The 17622-nt window shown below is 50.0% G+C and overlaps 6 protein-coding genes across 7 annotated transcripts; 3 read left to right on the forward strand and 3 right to left on the reverse strand.

Annotated features, from left to right (window-relative positions):
- The first annotated feature begins 37 nt into the window (after positions 1-37).
- FVEG_07533 (oxidoreductase) lies at positions 38-1535 on the forward strand. Its single transcript, XM_018896191.1, has 2 exons — positions 38-387; positions 435-1535. Exons 1-2 carry the CDS (start codon positions 347-349, stop codon positions 1480-1482), a joined length of 1089 nt encoding a protein of 362 aa, XP_018753613.1. The 5' UTR covers positions 38-346; the 3' UTR covers positions 1483-1535.
- Positions 1536-1787: 252 nt separating this feature from the next.
- On the reverse strand, positions 1788-5626 carry FVEG_07532 (lysophospholipase). Its single transcript, XM_018896190.1, has 2 exons — positions 4041-5626; positions 1788-3907 (listed from the first exon to the last, which is right to left on the reverse strand). Exons 1-2 carry the CDS (start codon positions 4114-4116, stop codon positions 2037-2039), a joined length of 1947 nt encoding a protein of 648 aa, XP_018753612.1. The 5' UTR covers positions 4117-5626; the 3' UTR covers positions 1788-2036.
- A 209-nt stretch (positions 5627-5835) lies between these two features.
- FVEG_07531 (NAD+ kinase) lies at positions 5836-7822 on the reverse strand. The gene has a single exon (XM_018896189.1). The coding sequence runs from the start codon at positions 7503-7505 to the stop codon at positions 6063-6065; it is 1443 nt and encodes a 480-aa protein (XP_018753611.1). The 5' UTR covers positions 7506-7822; the 3' UTR covers positions 5836-6062.
- A 23-nt stretch (positions 7823-7845) lies between these two features.
- FVEG_07530 (acetyltransferase) lies at positions 7846-10355 on the forward strand. 2 transcript variants are annotated; one of them, XM_018896187.1, is made up of 4 exons: positions 7846-8580; positions 8630-8873; positions 8924-9372; positions 9437-10355. In XM_018896187.1, the coding sequence occupies exons 1-4, from the start codon at positions 8375-8377 to the stop codon at positions 9798-9800; spliced, it is 1263 nt and encodes a 420-aa protein (XP_018753609.1). In that variant the 5' UTR covers positions 7846-8374; the 3' UTR covers positions 9801-10355. The 2 variants fall into 2 exon arrangements, with proteins under 2 accessions (XP_018753609.1, XP_018753610.1); XM_018896188.1 differs by lacking the exon at positions 9437-10355 and having other exon boundaries at positions 8924-9436.
- Positions 10356-11979: 1624 nt separating this feature from the next.
- On the forward strand, positions 11980-13691 carry FVEG_07529 (hypothetical protein; the record flags this gene model as incomplete). The annotated part of the gene is made up of 4 exons (XM_018896186.1): positions 11980-12249; positions 12310-12556; positions 12607-12686; positions 12735-13691. The coding sequence occupies 4 exons, from the start codon at positions 11980-11982 to the stop codon at positions 13689-13691; spliced, it is 1554 nt and encodes a 517-aa protein (XP_018753608.1).
- A 726-nt stretch (positions 13692-14417) lies between these two features.
- On the reverse strand, positions 14418-16867 carry FVEG_07528 (5'-nucleotidase). The gene is made up of 2 exons (XM_018896185.1): positions 16159-16867; positions 14418-16109 (listed from the first exon to the last, which is right to left on the reverse strand). Exons 1-2 carry the CDS (start codon positions 16277-16279, stop codon positions 14464-14466), a joined length of 1767 nt encoding a protein of 588 aa, XP_018753607.1. The 5' UTR covers positions 16280-16867; the 3' UTR covers positions 14418-14463.
- Positions 16868-17622: the final 755 nt, after the last annotated feature.

A 17622-nucleotide genomic window follows, 5' to 3' on the forward strand; every position in this document is an offset into this window, starting at 1 on the left:
AAATGTCCTCATCCTGAGAGTAGCTCCTAACCAATATCCAATATAAAAGGCTGAGAAAATGACTAAGAATACTGCACTTTCTCGCTTGGACCTTCACTACATCTCCGACCTTCTCGGCCAAATCCACTGTATCACACCAATCGTGGCGCTCACTGAGTCCGGAGTCTCCAAGAATGGCGAAGCTGCCGTGGGGAACGACTCCGCACCCATGACGGAATTCCATCCTGTGGAGGCTCTTGGAGAAATGGTGAGAACTTGATCTCATAACTTATAAAAGTCGAGAGTATCCCTTGTTATAAATTATCATTCAGACCAGACATAAAACATCAAAGAAAATACAGTCAATATGAGCGGAAAGACATTCAACGTCGGTGTCGTGGGCTATGGGTAAGATCCATCTCCCTCTTCGTGATATCATCAGCTGACAACTACAGCATGTCCGCCAAAATCTTCCACATCCCCTTCCTCACTCAAACTCCCCAGTTCAAACTCCACGCCATCGTTCAGCGTTCCCCCAAAGAGGGCAACTCAGCGCCCGCTGACTACCCCGAAATCAAGCACTACACAGACTACAAGGATCTCTTCGCCGACTCTGCAGTCGATCTTGTAGTCATCAGCACTCCCCCCAACAACCACTTTGAGCTCACAAAGGCTGCTCTCGAGGCTGGAAAGCATGTCTTGACTGAGAAGCCTTTTGTTCCTACCTCTACGGAGGCTGATAAACTTATTGAGATTGCCAAGAAGAACGGAAAGCTCCTTATTGTTTATCAGAACAGACGGTGGGATGCTGACTTTGTTACTCTCAAGAAGATCATCTCTGAGGGTACACTTGGTCGCATCGTTCAGTTCGATAACCACTTCGATCGCTATCGTCTTGTGCCTTCTAAGAACTGGAAGTTGGACCTCCCCCTTTCCCAAGGCGGAAGCGCTCTATACGACCTGGGAACTCATCTCATCGACCAAGCCTACGTTCTCTTCGGCAAGCCTCAATCCGTCCACGGCCGTCTCCTCTCTCAGCGCGAAGGAAAGTTCGATTTCGAGAACCCAGACGGTGTCTCAGCAGAGTTGACCTACCCCGACGGTCTCCTCGTCAACATCCGCATCAGCGTTCTCAGCGCCGAACTCGAGCAGCCACGCTTCTGGGTCCGCGGCACAAAGGGAAGTTTCCGCAAGCTCGGTCTCGACACACAAGAAGATGCGCTCAAGGCTGGTGCGAAGGCTACAGATGCGGACTTTGGAAAGGAAGACCCAGCTCGGTATAAGTTGGTTGTCGTTGATGACAAGGAGAAGGTCAAGGAGCAGGCTATCTCGTCTATTGAGACACCCACCTACAAGGCTTTCTATGCTCAGCTTGGTAAGGCTGTTGAGAGTGGGAAGGAGGAGGATGTTCCTGTGAAGGCAACTGAGGCGAGGGATGTTTTACAGATTATTGAGGGTGTTTTTGAAAGTGCCAAGACTGGAAAGGACGTCACTTTTGCTTAGAGTAGTCAAGGATATATAATGATTTAATGAAGAAAAGTTATGGATTGGAAGAGCCGGTGTCTTTGAGCATGTTCATGACGTGAGAATTTATCGTGAGAAGCTACCTGCCCGGAAAACTTGACACGCGATCAGTAGTGAAACAGTTATCGCCTAGCTAAGATTGCCCGAGGAAGCAAATAACAAACACGTACCTCGCGCGTAGGTAGTCTATATGAAGCGACTTTGCTGATGGCCCTCACTGAGCTTCAGTACAAGAGCAAGGCCCATTCGAGAAGGTCATCGTATATACAAACTGCAAGCCTGGTAGGCCGCATACCGAATGCTAAACGTCACAATTAACTTCACAAGATCGCACCAATATGGAGAATTTCGGTAAATAATAGGACGAGTCTCCAACTCATCGTCTATCTAACCCCTATGTAAACTTCCTCATGAATCCATGTCTTCAAGATCACGGCGCTGCAGATAGAACAAAACTCCAATGCATTACCCCTATAAGCAAATATATATATATATATATATATGTATAATCTCCCTTAACTTTTCATTCATTTTCAAATGGCGAGCATAAATCCTGCAATAGCTGCAGTGGCGATAAAGGCGCTGCTAACCTTTGACGCTGAGCTTTCCACCTCGATCTGCTCGCCGATGAAAGTAGGGTTATACTCGCTGGGCTCTCTCTCGTCAAGAGTTCCGTTCCAGCAGTAATTCGTGAAGCATTCCTGACACTTATCAGGAACAGTGGTGTTTGTGCGGTCGAAGCTGCGAGAGAGCATCGCGCAGCCAACGCAGACGGGCCAGTCCTTGTCGCGCGTGCCGTTAAGCATAGTGGCCACAGCATAGCCGTTCTCGATGATGGCGGAGAGCTCAGAGGTGTTGATGCTCATTTGGAAGGTGGAGATGTTGGAGGAGTAGACGTAGGGGTAGTTGGGGATGTAGACGATGAGGGGTGAGGGGTCAGTCATGTTGGTGGCGTTGCAGCCGAAGAAGGTTGGGCGGGTGTTGAGGCCTAGGTTGAGAAATGTGTTCTTGCCGGGGACAGAGGGAAATGATGAGCCCTCTGAGATGTTGGTGAGAGAGCGCTCGTAGGTGGCGATGGGAGATGCACCATTGGGCCAGCCGTAGTCAGTGTCGGCGGAAGAGTCGAAGGAGAAGACAACATCAACCTCACGATCTTTTCGGATGTGAGGGTAATAAGGGATGTTCTGGAGATCTTCACCACCATCGACGAGGGTGAGTCGCTCAGAATCGGCGCTCAGATTATGCTCATCGTTCCAGCCCTTAAAGGGATTAGGAGTCCAGTCAGCAATATCGTTGTTGTCAGAGCCAATAGCTTTGAGAACAGAGGTAACGGCCTCGACGGCGATATCCGGAACACCGTCGGGAACGTAGTTGTTGTCGTCTTCGTTGAGGTACAGAACAATCTGGTTGAAAAGACTGCTAGAAGTTCCCATCACGAAACCGGCGTTGTCGAAACCAGCAATGCAAGACTTGTCCTTTGGTAGCTTGCCGTTATCAAACTCAGAACCGACGTACTTGAGAGGAACGAAGCCCTGAAGAACGGGGTCATAAGAACCAAGCTCCCAGGGGGTGAACTCGAAGTTGGTTGCGTTGAGACTGATAATGGTCTCGTTTGGCGCACGACCGTCTGCAATAATGATAGGCATAGGAGCCTTGCCCTCAGAAAAGTCAGGATCGTCCGCAAGGGAAGACCATGTATATGCAGGACCACCATCCGTAGCATTAATAAGTTGGTATGACAGCATGCGGCCCCAGTAATCCGTAAGAGATCGTTCATAACCAGCATCCTTCTTATCGGAGACGGCGTCGAAAATCGTATTGTAGTACTGGAGAAGAGAGTAATTCTCAGGGCCCTCAAGGATCGAATTCTCCAACTGCCAGATTCCAGGATAGTTCACGCTTTCCTGGACAGAAGTAAAGTTGTTCATCATCAAACTGCCCACGAGCCAGCCACCACCAGAGAGACCAGAAAGATATGTCGCACTTTGTAGAAGACCACCAAGGTTTCCATCCTTGTCACTTCCAGCAGAACGAATATCCCAAGCTGCCAGCGCACCGGCACCGCAAAGCATAGCACGGTAGCCACCTCCAGAGATAGCAATACCGATATTAGGAAGCGCAGTAGCATCTGTCTCAGCATCCTTGAGATACTCCTCGCTGTCAAAACCGGGAATCGCTAGACGCTTCAAAAGGGTTCGGATAGGGGAGATGGTTTCGTTCCGACGCTTGGGGATCCAGTCGCGCTCCATGCTCGAGATGGAAGAGCCATTTCGGATCGTCGGTCGCGTACTCGGGCAATCGACTTTGGAGGGTACGTAGCCATCGGGGGCTTGAGGCGTGCCTCGTTTTGATACTGATCGGGGAGAGAAATCTGAATTGGAGATGGCGACGAAAGCGTCGTCGACTGCGATTGGGTCACATTAGCTCCGATCCGCGACCCCAAGATCTGGGATGGGTAAGAAAATGCATGCGACCGCGCCACACCGGCTTCCATGCGCTCGACGACATGCGCGGTCGCGAAAAGAGTGTCGACGTACTCGAAGGTGCAGCAGCGACGGGATTCAATGCGGCGCTGGCAGCCAGCAAAAGGGCGAGGCCCGAAGAAATGGCCATGACAGCGGCCTCGGGCGGATAAAGGAGCGATAAGAAAGGCGGAAGCTATTCGTAGCCTCGGAAGGAATGGAAGCGAACAATTCGAGTTGTTGCTGTAGTGTATCGATGAATTGGTGATGGGCTCGAAGAAAGGGTGGTTCAAGATGAACAAATGCCAAAGAGTCAATATGCAAATAAGAAGAAACTGGCCCTGAAGAAGAAGAAATGAAGACAAGACAAGGGAATAAAGAAAAACCAAGAAACACGAGGTCGAGGTTGTGATGGGTATAATAAGAAAGGGTATGTAGAAGAGAGGAAAGGAAAGGATTCAGTGTGGGGTGGTCAGTTTAATTGGCAGTCAGTATCGGTTCCGTATCGTCAACGGTTTCTGATCTGTGCTTTTTGCGTTCAGCCAGGGCAAGGCAAGGTATTGACTGAAATAGAGTAAGAGAAAGGAGAATAAGGTTCGTATTGTATATTTAAGAGTAATAGTTAAGCTTGTCTCTCTCTTTGTGTCTCTGTCATCAATTAGCCAAGGGCCACCATTTTCTTACAGGCGTTGCCCTTCTTCTTCTCCCTCTGCCTCTGCCTCTGCCTCTGCCTCATTGCCAAGAATACGCCCAGCCCTGCGCCGCCTCTCTGAGCCGTCGCTGTAGTTATCGGTCTGATGTAATGACATAGGCTGTGTGATAGTGCACTGTAACTATTCTGTTTCTATTTAGAGATGGATGCTCTGCGGAACGGAGGAAGGATTGCGGCAAACAGTCAATCCATTGTGAGCATCAGTGATAATAATTGTTTGAATATTCATGTTTCAAGGTCAACTCGCGTATGATAATTCCCGTTACCCTTGCTTGTATCGAGTTGAATACATGTGACATGAATGACCTCTCTGTTCTGTCTAAGTTAGGTACTGCCCACCACCCGCTAACATCCCCTGTACGACCCAGCCACTAACAAGCCTTGTAACCGTTCCAGGAACACACGCTGCATGACTTCAACAAGTCCAACCGCGCGCCGAGTCAAACAATGACCTCACCTCAGACTCTTATTGTCATAGCAAGATCACCAAAGGCTGGGTATTGAGATCCGCAGAACAAGAGACCCCCAAGTGACATTACAATGGAACATCAAACAACTAGAGTCGGCTGATCATGGGTCATCAAAATATCCCCGATCCACAAGGACTCGGAGTGTTCGAGGGAAAACCCCTGGCGGCGAAATTAAAGGGAACCCGCCCAGCTCAAACCGCCGTTGCTAATCTCGAGAGCCAAGACGGCCTGGCGGCTCTTTTCTGATGCTTCTTCACGTGGAACATGATCACAAGAGCGCTTAGATACTCGTATTGTTTTGGGCGAGTCTTCGCTTGTTCTGCCATGTATCTGAGCCACTTGTCAGCTGTCTGTTGTGGACCATTGGCAAAGATCTTCTGCTTCGATTTATGCACTGCCATCTGTCAGCGCGCAGTGAATCCATCTTGGATCACCGTTGCCTCTGAAAAGGGTAGTTGCTCACGCTGAGTGGCTGAATCTACGTCCGCGGACCGCCCATGGCTTTACCACTCGGCCGATCCGGGTTTTTGTAGGATTTGCCGCTTACTTCTGCGCACCATCTTACCGCAATTGGCTGCGGTATTCAGCCCTAAGCCTGTTCTCTATCTCGTGTTGAAAGCTCGGCCCAGGCAATTCAACTACAGAGAGTCCAAATTGCATCTGTGTTATGGAACACTGAACATAGAGTAAGTCACTCAACAACAAGTCGGTGATGTCCCTACTATGGTATTCGTTTAAAATTCTCTATAAGCTTATTGATAGCCTTAATCTTGCTTTGTAGAAGCATTTATGTTTTCGATTTCTTATCGCATTAAGAGTGCTAGCTCTCCTCATGACTTCATTATTATCCAAACGTATGGGTATCAAATAATCACCAATATGTGCATCCATATGTAGGCATATCTCATCAACTGCCTAATCGGCATACTCGTCCCCACCAGGTTCTCGTCCAAAAGGATGATTGAACTTCAGTAGGCCAGTCAAGCCACCCACCCAAGGATCATCATCCTCAGTCCTGATCATACATGGTACACCGCCATGCCACTCCTCCCCGGGACCGGCTCGTCCAACAAATTCGCCTTCTACCCGAATCTCTGTCCCTGGCGACACTCCCGCACACCTCTTGCCGTCAATGCTGAGGTCAAGTTCACGGCCGCGGTTCTTGCGACTCATTCGTAATGTAACTTTAGTGTCTAGCGGGAGAACCAGGGACCGGAAACTTAGACTGCAAGGACTGATGGGTGTAATGAGAAGCGATTTGACAAGCGGATGAACAATTGGTCCTCCTGCGCTTAGACTGTATGCTGTTGAGCCTGTGGGGGTGCTTATCAAGATACCATCAGCAGTGGTCTCTGTAAGAAAGTGACCATTCTGGTAGATATCAATGATGGCTAGATGGGGATGAGATCCCCGATGTACCGAGATCTCGTTGATAGCTCTCAGCGACGGTGATGGCTCATGAGGTACCGCTAGCGCCTTCGCCCCCGTCTTTGCCTCGCTTGACAAAGTATCAGACAACCAATGATTGATATTGTTACCAGACGGATCAAACACATCAGCCTTGATGCGGTGACGGAGTAACACCTTCGAGGCTCGTTGGGCCCCCATGCTTTTACCCTTATGCCTTTCCCATGCTGTGTATGATACTGGACTTATCTTGTCCCAATCACCTCGAGGATAGTTGGCCTCACGGGTAGCGACGTCACTACCACTCATAAACGTCTCCCTCCATGCTTTCTTGTACTCTCTGAAGTCCCATTCGCCAAGGAAGCCTAATGTCCCCATGTTGAACGACAGAATTGGAGGAACAGAGCCATGGAGCTTGTAGAGACTTGCAGCTCGTAGCACTGTACCATCGCCTCCGAACGTAGCAATGATGTCAATCTTGTCTGCCATATTGGATCGAGAGTCGGACGCATAAATAGGAAAATCGAGACGGTCTTTTAGCGATTGGGCGATGCGTGGCTCAAACACAAGGTTGACTTCTGGGTATTCATTATGGAGATAGGTCGAGAATTTGACAACAGCCTCGACGACGGCATCTGAGTATAGCTTGTGGATGATAAGGAGATTTCGAGGGGGTTTGGGCCAGTTTAGCGATAATAGGGATGATCCGGGCTTTGTGCTCTGGAGATAGCGTGGGCTTATTCTATTCGGGAGTTCTGCGATGCTGCGAATCTCGGACGTTTGATGGGTCGAGGTTGTGGATAGAAGACGGCATGTTTGTGGTGCCAGGGTGAATGTGGATGGCCGAGTTAGAAAGCGACATGTTGATGGCTGGTTGGTATTGGGCCTCAAGAGGGTCAGGCCTCGTAAGAGGGACCTTCTAGACATGGTACTAGGAATTCGGCATGGCATGTGAAAAGAAAAGAAACTGTCGAGGCTGGTTAAATTTGCTTACAGATGACGCCGAAGACGGGAGCTACTGTGATGCTCCATGCGGCTTTGTGACGGCTTTGGCAGAATGCGATGAGGAGCTAGAGGTGGGCTGATCTTCACCGCCTTCCTGTTCCAACATTCGACTTTGAGAAGGAAAAGAAGGGATTTTCGCTGCAAGGGACCATTCCACAGTGCCAAGACCCTGAATATCGACTCAAACTTTAAAGTCTCGAAGGCAGAAGCCCCCTGATCAGCTGAAGTCTGTGTATGACCTGTCAAAGTGTCTTATCTCTCCCGCGATACTGTAGCTTCTATAGACGCAGATCCAACAGCTTTATGCCAAGTGATCTCATATTTGAAGCTTCTGATTGGTCAAATCTGATCGGCATCTGTCAATCACCGTGCACCGTCTTTAGGCGTCATAGGACCTCCGCCCTCCGACGCATCCGCCTGATGTCACCTGCGCTAACAGCTAACCACAAGCAGGCACGTCAGAGCAGCAAGGTAAGCTCGAGCTGAGCTTAAGTCTGGACTTTTGACCTTGAATCACATGCACAATGTCTCGCAGCCTCGTCAGATTTCTTCATCTTGAGCTTCGATAGACCGTGTCTGTGTCTTTCACTCTCGCTTTCTCTACGCCACTAGGTCGGAAGTTTAGGTTTCTGTCTCTAACTTTGTAGACTGTGCCACGCGACCCCTCGCATTCTCTTAACTCGAACAAGGCAGACACGAGATATAATAGTCCAGAGGGCGCCTCTTCGTTTATTCTCAGTTTGATCGACGTGATACCTCGTAAAGAATATTATAACGACATCTGATAGACAGCACAAACGAACAGAGACGCCGCCATGGCTGACACCAAAACCGATGGCCCACCGGAGACGGTGATCCCTTCACCAGAGCTACTTGCTGGTCTCGCAGAGAAGTCTTTAGCAGAGAAGCAGAAGCCCAAACCGGCAGAGGAGCATCCTTCGGGAAAAGAAGGCCATGGAGCTCTGATGCAGATTGTGCGCGGCTCCTTGTTCGCCCTATACTTCAACACATGCTGCTTGATGTAGGAACACAGAGTCCCTCATAGGTGCAGGCAACTAACATGACGGTAGCATCTTTTTCACCCAGCTTATCGGCTCTCCCTTGTACTTTGTCAATCGTGACTGGTACTACGCTTACATGGCTATGACAAAACAATCTTTTTGTCTTACAACAACTTCCATGACCCAGATTTGGGGCCCGACCACTATCCGAATCAGCGGTGACGAGTCGGTCGCTGGTCAGATCAAGCTGCGACCCGATGGGGGAGTTCAGTTCGAGTTCCCTGAGCGTTTGGTGATGATTGCCAACCATCAAGTACGGTAGTTTGCTGTTCAAGAGGTTGATAGAAACTAACCCTTGCGCAGATCTACACTGACTGGCTATATCTGTGGTGGATTGCTTACGCCAATTCCCCTGGCATGCATGGGCATATCTACATCATCCTCAAGGAATCTCTCAAGCACATCCCTATCATTGGTTGGGGAATGCGCTTCTACGGATTCATCTTCATGTCACGAAAGATGGCCTCGGATCAGCCCCGCCTGGCCTACCGCCTCAACAAACTCAAACAGCGCAAGGTAGATCCTAATGGAAAGTCGTATATGGACCCCATGTGGCTGCTCTTGTTCCCCGAAGGCACGAATCTTTCCAATAATGGGCGTAGAAAGTCGGCTGGCTGGGCTGCCAAAAACGACCTCAAGGATCCAGACCATGTTATGCTTCCACGAAGCACTGGCATGTTCTTTTGTCTGAACGAGCTCAAGGGAAGCATTGACTACGTCTACGACTGCACGGTCGCATATGAGGGAATTCCGTAAGTTGTAACCTGAAGCCCCCGTTACACAGCATTGTAACTGTCGACTGACGGACGCGTCTAGCCGAGGTGGATTCGGTGAGGAATATTTTGGTTTGGTGAGCACCTACTTTCAAGGCCGGGCCCCTAAGTCGGTCAACTTCCACTGGCGCCGCTTCAAAATCAGCGATATGCCCCTTCACGACCAAAAGGCCTTTGAGCTCTGGTTGCGCGAGGAGTGGTACAAGAAGGATGCACTCATGGAGGAGTACCTGACGACCGGTCGCTTCCCCCGTATGGCTGGTAGCAAGATCGACTACATCGAGACCGAGGTCAAGACTCGAAAGCCCTGGGAGATTCTTCAGATCTGTGCTGTTGTTGGTACCGCTGGGTTGATCTGGCACAACGTCAAGAAGTCCTTCTCGACTGTGTCATCCGCGTTTCGTTGAACGTGGGCCGAGGCTCGGTCAGGAACAAAGCAAATAAGATTATAGGACTCGGTGCTTGGCCGCCGCAGGTAAAATGAACTGGAGGATTGCATGAACGTTGAAGGTTGCACAAATCCTTCGAGATGAATTAGACAGGGTACAAGACGGGACACTGAAGGTGTGGACGGGATGGACGTTCTGGCTTGGATTTGGTCTTTTCTGGTAATGTTTACGACGTGGATGAGATACCGAGGCGCAAACTGGTCTGATCTGGGACGGTACATGAAAGAGAAGGACACGACATGATGAGATGACGCGTGTAAGGAGGAGGATTCGGGCAGTGTCCGAGATAGGGGCATTCTTGATGGTTCAGTTAGAGTATGGTATATGGCAAAGCGTTGAATGACACATTTTGACTACTGGAATCTAGAACTGTGAAAGGATATCACTGGATATCTTTCGGTGCGTGCCGACAGCCAAGCCAACGACCCGCAAGAATTGCCACAAAAAGAAATCACTGCTTTCGACCCAAGCTAGCCCTGGGATATTGGTCTGTCTGTCTGTGTGTCTGCTATGGATGCTAGTAGCTACTGTCTGCAAGCCCTCTCCGGTGACAGCTCAGTGATGAGTCCAGGTCAAAACAACCATAAATTAGCGCCGCCGCGCAAGCGCCCAACGAGAGGCTAGGAATTCAGGGTTGGAACTTAAGCTTGACTCTCTAGAGTCGAAATTGGAGAGGAGCCTCGGCATCCAAGGTCGCTCTATGCGCCGTTATTGGTTCGGGAGGTGTGAGTCGATGCGGGGGTGGGGGAGAACGCGGGGGAGGACTGAGTAGCGTTGAATCGAGTGTGTCTCGAAAGGCAAGTAAAAGATGGAGAGGAGAATTAATTAAGTTAAGGTGTTTGCTTTAGGCATCGGCGACGGAATTAGATTGGACACGGACACGATTTACTTCATCTGCTGTAAAAAGGAGGTGTGGCTTGCGGTAGGGAGGGAGGGGAGCGGGAGCCTTGCTGGTGTAAGTGAGAGAGCGATAGTCCGACCTCTTTGTGTTTCCCAGTAATAAACTACCTTAGGTACTGTACTGTCAATAGTAGGACAGCGTACTTATGTATACCAGATGGAGTCGAGTTACGTTGGTCACTCGCCAATGCTACATGATAATGCAAACAATGGAGGATCCATTGCCAATGCTCGCTTCGAGGCTCAAACCCATGCAACACCCAAGACGGCAGTGTAACGATCAAATTCCACAACCCAAAGATCAGTCACACACTTTAATTCCCAATTTTCTCCGTTATTCCTCAAAAGACAGGGGAGCAGGGGAGCCTGTTAAAACTCAAATCACACTTGACCTGAAAGCGGGCTACTACCGCACAAACCAGCCAAGACCGTACTATTACAAGCCTCTCTACTCCCTCTCCCATCTTTCTTGTCCTGCTGATGATGATGCTGCACTGGGGGAGGACCCTCAATGACAAGCCCTCCATCGCATCTCGCCCCAAAACAGGCAATGCTCCGGGCGTAGCAGCTATACCGCAATACCCAGCCTGCAATATCTAGTCTACCCCGCAAAGTCTCGTCTTTCCCATCCCATGCCATCCATGTCCACACCCCAGATTTCTTGGGGTGGAGCAAAGCGACGGTAGATCTTGCGGGGGAAAGCTGGCGTAAACGAGTCGAACCAGCTCTGATTTTACTGTGTTTCCAAGGCCAAGACCAAGACCAAGCGAGGGGTGTGTAGAAACGTTTGGGTCTCTTTATTTCTGCTTGGCATTGACCGCCACCCGAGGTTCGGTAGGATTGGTTCGATATCGAGATGTATGACCCCATAGAATGGGGGAGGGAGGGGAAAATGCGTATATATAAAGAGGGCGATGATCGTGGACGAAATGATCAGAAATAAACTGGAGACAAAGACAGCAGCGAGAAACAGCAGAAAAGAAAAGACTCGGGGGTAAGACAAGCAGAGAATAGCTTGCATCTTCCGTGGAACCTGATCTTCTCTCCCATTCAAATCCACCTTGTTTCCCTCGTCCTTCTCAAAAGGGGGCCACTGCCCAGCACTTTTTCTCCTCCTGGAAACTGTGTAACAAAAACTTCTTCTTCCTCTTCTTTCTTTCTTCCCTCCTCTGCCTCCTTCTTCTCAACTCGCACTCAAACTTGAACTTCATCACCACTTTTCCAGATTCACGCAACCATGGATCGAACAGCCAATGGTGACGACGGCGTCGAGAAGCAGGCCGAGTTCAATCATCTCGACCAGGCTCCTAGCAAGGTCAGCTCTGAGATCGATCACGACCATGGCTTTACGCAGGAGGAGCAGCGCAGCATCATTCGACGGATTGATCGTCGACTCGTCGTGACTGTTGGTGCCATGTATTGTGTTTCGCTTATGGATCGAACCAATATGAGTGCTGCCAACATTGCGGGCATGAGTGTTGAGCTGCAGCTCACTGGCTTCCGATACGTAAGTTTTGATCTCTTCATTCTGGATGTCGGAATGTGAACTGACTGACATTCGTGGTAGAACATCGCCAACTTGGTCTTCTTCATTCCCTACGTCATCTTCCAGCCACCCTCGACTATCCTCATCCGCAAAGTCGGTCCCCGTATTCATCTGGCTCTCATCACTATGATGTGGGGTGCTGTCATGGTTGGTATGGGTTTCGTCAAGAAGTTCCCTCAGCTTGCAGCTCTCCGTGCGGTTCTTGGTTTCTTCGAGGCTGGTTTCTTCCCCAGCTGTGTCTATCTTCTCAGCACATGGTACACTCGATGTGAGTACCCTCACTGCTTCAAGCAGTTCAGTACTAATCAAAAACCGTAGATGAGGTTGGAAAGCGATACTCTGTCTTCTATCTTCTTGGTTGCGTCGCTTCTGCTTTCTCTGGTATTCTCGCCTATGGTGTACGTCTCACCCCAAATACACTCCTCACTCTTACTCATACTCTATAGCTCATGCAACTCAACGGTCGAGAGAATCTCACTGGCTGGCGCTGGATTTTCATCATCGAAGGTACTCTCACCATCGCCCTCGGTATTGCTGGATACTGGCTCCTCGTCGACTTCCCCGACTCCAAGCGCAAGACGTGGTCGTTCCTCGGTAGCCGTGAGCGTCAATGGGTCGTCGATCGTATCCGCCGTGACCGTGGCGACACCGAGGTCCCTCCCTTCCAGTTCAGCAAGTTCATTCGAGGCGGTGCCGACTGGAAGGTCTGGGCTTATGCTATGATCTTCTTCGATACCACCACCATCAGCTACGCCCTTGCTTACACCCTCCCCATCATTCTCGTCGGAAACATGGGTTTCAGCGTTGGAGCAGCTCAGTGTCTCGTTGCGCCTCCCTATGCCTTTGCTGGTATCGTCATGTTCGCGACTGCCTGGGTCGGCGACAAGTATCACGTCCGAGGTCCCATGATCCTCTTCAACATGCTCCTCTGCCTCATCGGACTCCCCATCATGGGCTGGGCTGCTAATCCCAACGTCCGCTACTTCGGCGTCTTCCTCGTCACCGCCGGTGCCAACAGCAACATCCCAACTGTCATGTCCTTCCAGGCCAACAACGTCCGCGGCCAGTGGAAGCGAGCCTTCTGCAGCGCTACTCTCGTCGGCTTTGGTGGTTTTGGCGGTATTGCGGGAAGTCTGGTGTTCCGCGAGCAGGACAAGCTCACGGGGTACAAGCCTGGTATGTGGGCTTGCATCGCCTGCTGTCTCGTCACTGTCATCCTCGTCTGTCTCTGTGACTTGGACTTCAAGAGGCAGAATGCCAAGGCCGATCGGGGTGAGAAGGTGTTGGAGGCCCATGATGTGAGTAAGCCCCCTCGTGCTGCCATGACAACATCACTGACAAATATTCCAGGAAGGCGCTTCTTCCGATTTCCGCTATACTTACTAAGATGGGTGGATACATGAATGAATGAATGTCAAATGCCAGGATGAGGTTGTTCTGTTTCTATGTATTCGTTTCAGTCTAGCCTAATAACGTCCATTGTTCACATCTCCTGTCTTTCAAACAGCTTGACCTGATCAATCTCACACTCATCTTGGTGACAGGTTCGCCAGAGACAAAGCCTTCCTTGTCACATCAGAGATTGTTCGTCCTCCCTAGTCATAATCTGGGTAGTGTTACTCTTTGACAACGCCGTGTCTCTTGTTCATGGCAGTGACCATCGCACAATGTGCACTCCCACCCGAACACTTGACCTCCCACCGCCGTCGAACAAAGGACTTGTCTCCATTCAATAATTTGCACAAAAACCCAGCTCTGCCCACCATGACGTTACTCCCATACTAGAAGATATTGTCCCTCGTCGCGAACATGGGTCATCCTGAATACGCTGTCCCGGTATACCTAGGTGTCCTTGCCGTCCTGCTTGTGATGTGGCTTTTGGTTCCTATTGTGTTCATTGTGCTGTTGGTGGTTAAAACTCGTCTTGAGAGGAGGGAGATCGATTGGTTGGAGGAGGGTTACTTGGTCCCTGGGGATGGGGATGAGATGCAGATGAACTATGAGACGTTGCTGCGTGTCCGGGCTTGAACATTAGAGGAGGATGTGACTAGGTATACCTGGTAAAACTACTGACGCTTAGGTCAAACAACTGTTGATCCGTTGGAACAAATAACTGAAAGACTATTGATTAGTCTACTGTAAGTCATCTATATATACAAATCGCATTTCTACCATTTACATCATGAACAGAACCATCGCGACACCGAACACAGCACTCAAGATCGAGGCGTGAACACCACTAGCCGCATTCCCATCTCCTCCTGCACTTCCGCCCTTGCCCTTCGCCTCACCCTGCTCAGCATCCTCACTGCTCGTGGCATTCGTCTCAACAACACGCTCCTCCAGCTTAGGATCAAGAGGGTTATGCGCATCAAGATACCCAATGAGAACCTCATCCTGCGAATCGAGAGTAGCCAGGTTCTTAGCATCGATGCTGAAGAAGTTATCACCGCCTCCAGCAAGGAAATCAAGTGTGACGACGCGATACTCTGTCTTGTCCTCGAAAGCTTCACCGTTGAGAGTTGCGTTGATGAGCTTGGAGCCGTTCTTGTTGTCAGGGTTGTACTCGATCTTAAGACCCTTTGAAACCTGGAACCACGATGTGATTTCCTTCTTGTTCTTTTGGTTGATACCTGTTACTGCTCCTTCGAAAACTTCCTTGAGCTCAGAGCCGGTGAAAGTGAGCTCCACGATAGCGTTGCCGAAGGGGAAAGAAGTGAGAACTTCACCGCGAGTGATGTTTCCCTCGTCGATGGTGGCGCGAACTCCTCCAGCGTTGATGAAGGCGAAAGCGGGTTTGTCGTCGTCGTTGCGACTTTGGTTAAGACGATACTCGAGCATTGCGTCAGCCATGACTTGGCCAAGAAGGCAGTCTCCCTGTTGGCAAGTTGACTGGTCAAGCTCAGCCTTTGTGTTTCCGACAACCTCAGCAGCGAACTTCTCAAAAGGAGCGCGCCACGATTTGATAGTCTTGTTGAGAGCCTTGTCCATCTCAGTCTGGTTGGTGAGGTGGATAGGAGCACCATGGTATTCGAGGGCTTTGCCGTCCTTGTCGAAAGTAAGATCGATGGAGCCGAGATACTCACCCCATCGGTAGGCAGTGACAATAAAGACTTCGTCTCCGTTGATGTCCTTGACAATCGTGGGATAATCGCCCTCTGCCTTTTCCATGTCGCCGAGAAGAGTGTGGCTGTGACCGCCGATGATGAGGGACAGACCCTCTGTCTTTGCGGCAAGCTCCTTGTCGACATCGTAGCCAATGTGGGTGAGGGCGACGATGCGGTTGATGTCGGTCTTGTTTCGAATCTCCCAGATAGACTTTTGCACTTCAGTGATGGGGTCAAGGAAGGTAGTCTTGTTTCCGACACTCGAGATTCCAGGCGTGGTGTCAGTCGTGACACCGATAACAGCCAGATCATGCTCCTTGAAGATCTGGTAATTCTTGATCGTCTTGTTGAGTCCCTCGTATTCACTCTTGACGTTGCACGAGACGACGGGGAACGTCAGGTTCTGGAGAAACTCGCCAAGCTCCTCGTCACCGCCATCCCACTCATGGTTACCAAGCGTCATAGCATCGAACTTCAAGGTGTTGAGGTTCTCAGCAATCTTGGACGGTCCGTAGAACGAGTAGAACAGCGTGCCTTGGAATTCATCGCCCGCGTTGAGCCACAGGTTATCAGGGTGATCTTTTCGCAGCCCATCGACTGTGTGCTTTATGCGCGCGTAACCGCCAAAGCAGCCCTTCTTGGGATCCACGCAGTCAGTGCCCGACTTTGCAAATTCGTCGAGATGCGCGTGAACGTCGTTGACGTGAAAGAAAGCTACCCAAGTCAGTCAATTGAACCACTCAAAAGGCAATTGATCACATACACATGTTGTAATGTCCATCATCGTCGACGAATCGCTTGTTCAATCGCTTGCTGTACAGGACATCCTCAGCAGAGACCAAGCCCGCCAAAGCGAGAGCACCCAGAGTAATTGACGACTTCATGATGTTGGCCTACGCGCAGAGAAGAGATGGAACTCAGCATCACCAGAAAATCAGGCCCGTCGCTCTCTTTATTGCGACAATGGCCCCGGCCGATCAAAGACTTGGGGTTGCGCAAAGGTTCCATGAGAAAGGGATCGCCAAGACACACGTGGGCAACGTGAGTGGCCAGCCGAGGGAATATCTTCACTCAATCTCCTTCTCCTTCCTTGTCAGCTATAGTGTAGCTATCGTATTATCTATCACTATGTAGAAACGTGTAGGTAGAGACTATCTGTATCAGCCAAGACGGAGTTCGCCATGATAAGAATAGGTTCTTGGGCGGGTTTGTCCGACAGATGCTCATGGGCAAGGTTTGGGGCTTTATAGCGTCGGTCAAACGATTTTGGAAGTGGTAACTCGCCCGTGAGCAGCAAGTCTAGTCATCTGTCAATCGAGCGTCTTATCGTTCAGCTGATCAGCGTCCCTTTAATGTAATAAATGGCAGGTGGGTTACAATCTGACTCATGCGACTCGTCGTCGTGGATCATTGATCATCTTGATTGATATTCTGGGGGCGGTTCAGTTTTTAGGCTTTAAGCTTAAAACCCCCCATGGCTAACGCCCTCTTCACCTCCGACATTGACGGACTTAACAATCACTCACTCACTGGATGTGCTAGGTAATCAAATCGCCACAGGCTTTTCGGGCCTTTGATGAATCGCCCAGTTCAGCGACCCAACATATCTTGCCAATTGGCTTTCCTCCATCCATGTCACACTCTGGGATTCAATATCGAGATGCCTATTCTGGTCTAGTCTCTGTGCTGCACAACATCGCTAGTAAAAATGCGGATCAAGCCAGTCAATGCGTTCAGTTGACTTGTGAGAAGATCGATATGTTGATTACTATCCTCTGTTGTTTAGGCGGTCTCCGGAGTAATATGCCCGTCGTTTATCGATGCTAGGTCCTAGTTATTCGTCCGATATTCGATGCTGTATCCATTTACCAGCATAAGTTTGCAGTGCTGGTGTCTCGGGTAGCGGAGGTCCAGTAACAACTGTGCACTAACAGAGCCTTTCGCCGCAACTACACGACTAAGCACGTCACGATGGTCTATGTAAAAAGAAAAAGAGGCGTATCAAAACTTCATACAACTCGTATAAATTCCCGATATCTGTCGGCTTTCGTAGTATTGGGGCGGTTAGGCTAGAAGCCCGCCAGTGCGCTTCGGTGAGTTAGCGGAGAGTGTTTGTCAGTGGAGTTGTGGCTGAACACCGTCACTTCTTGAAGTTGCTTACCCTGTACCAGCCCCATCGGCATCAGAGGCTCTTGAGTAGGAGTCATGATCCCTTGGAAAGATCATC

The sequence above is a fragment of the Fusarium verticillioides genome, chromosome 8 (genome assembly GCF_000149555.1).
Source record: "Fusarium verticillioides 7600 chromosome 8, whole genome shotgun sequence".
In the NCBI taxonomy this organism is placed as follows: Eukaryota; Fungi; Ascomycota; class Sordariomycetes; order Hypocreales; family Nectriaceae; genus Fusarium; species Fusarium verticillioides.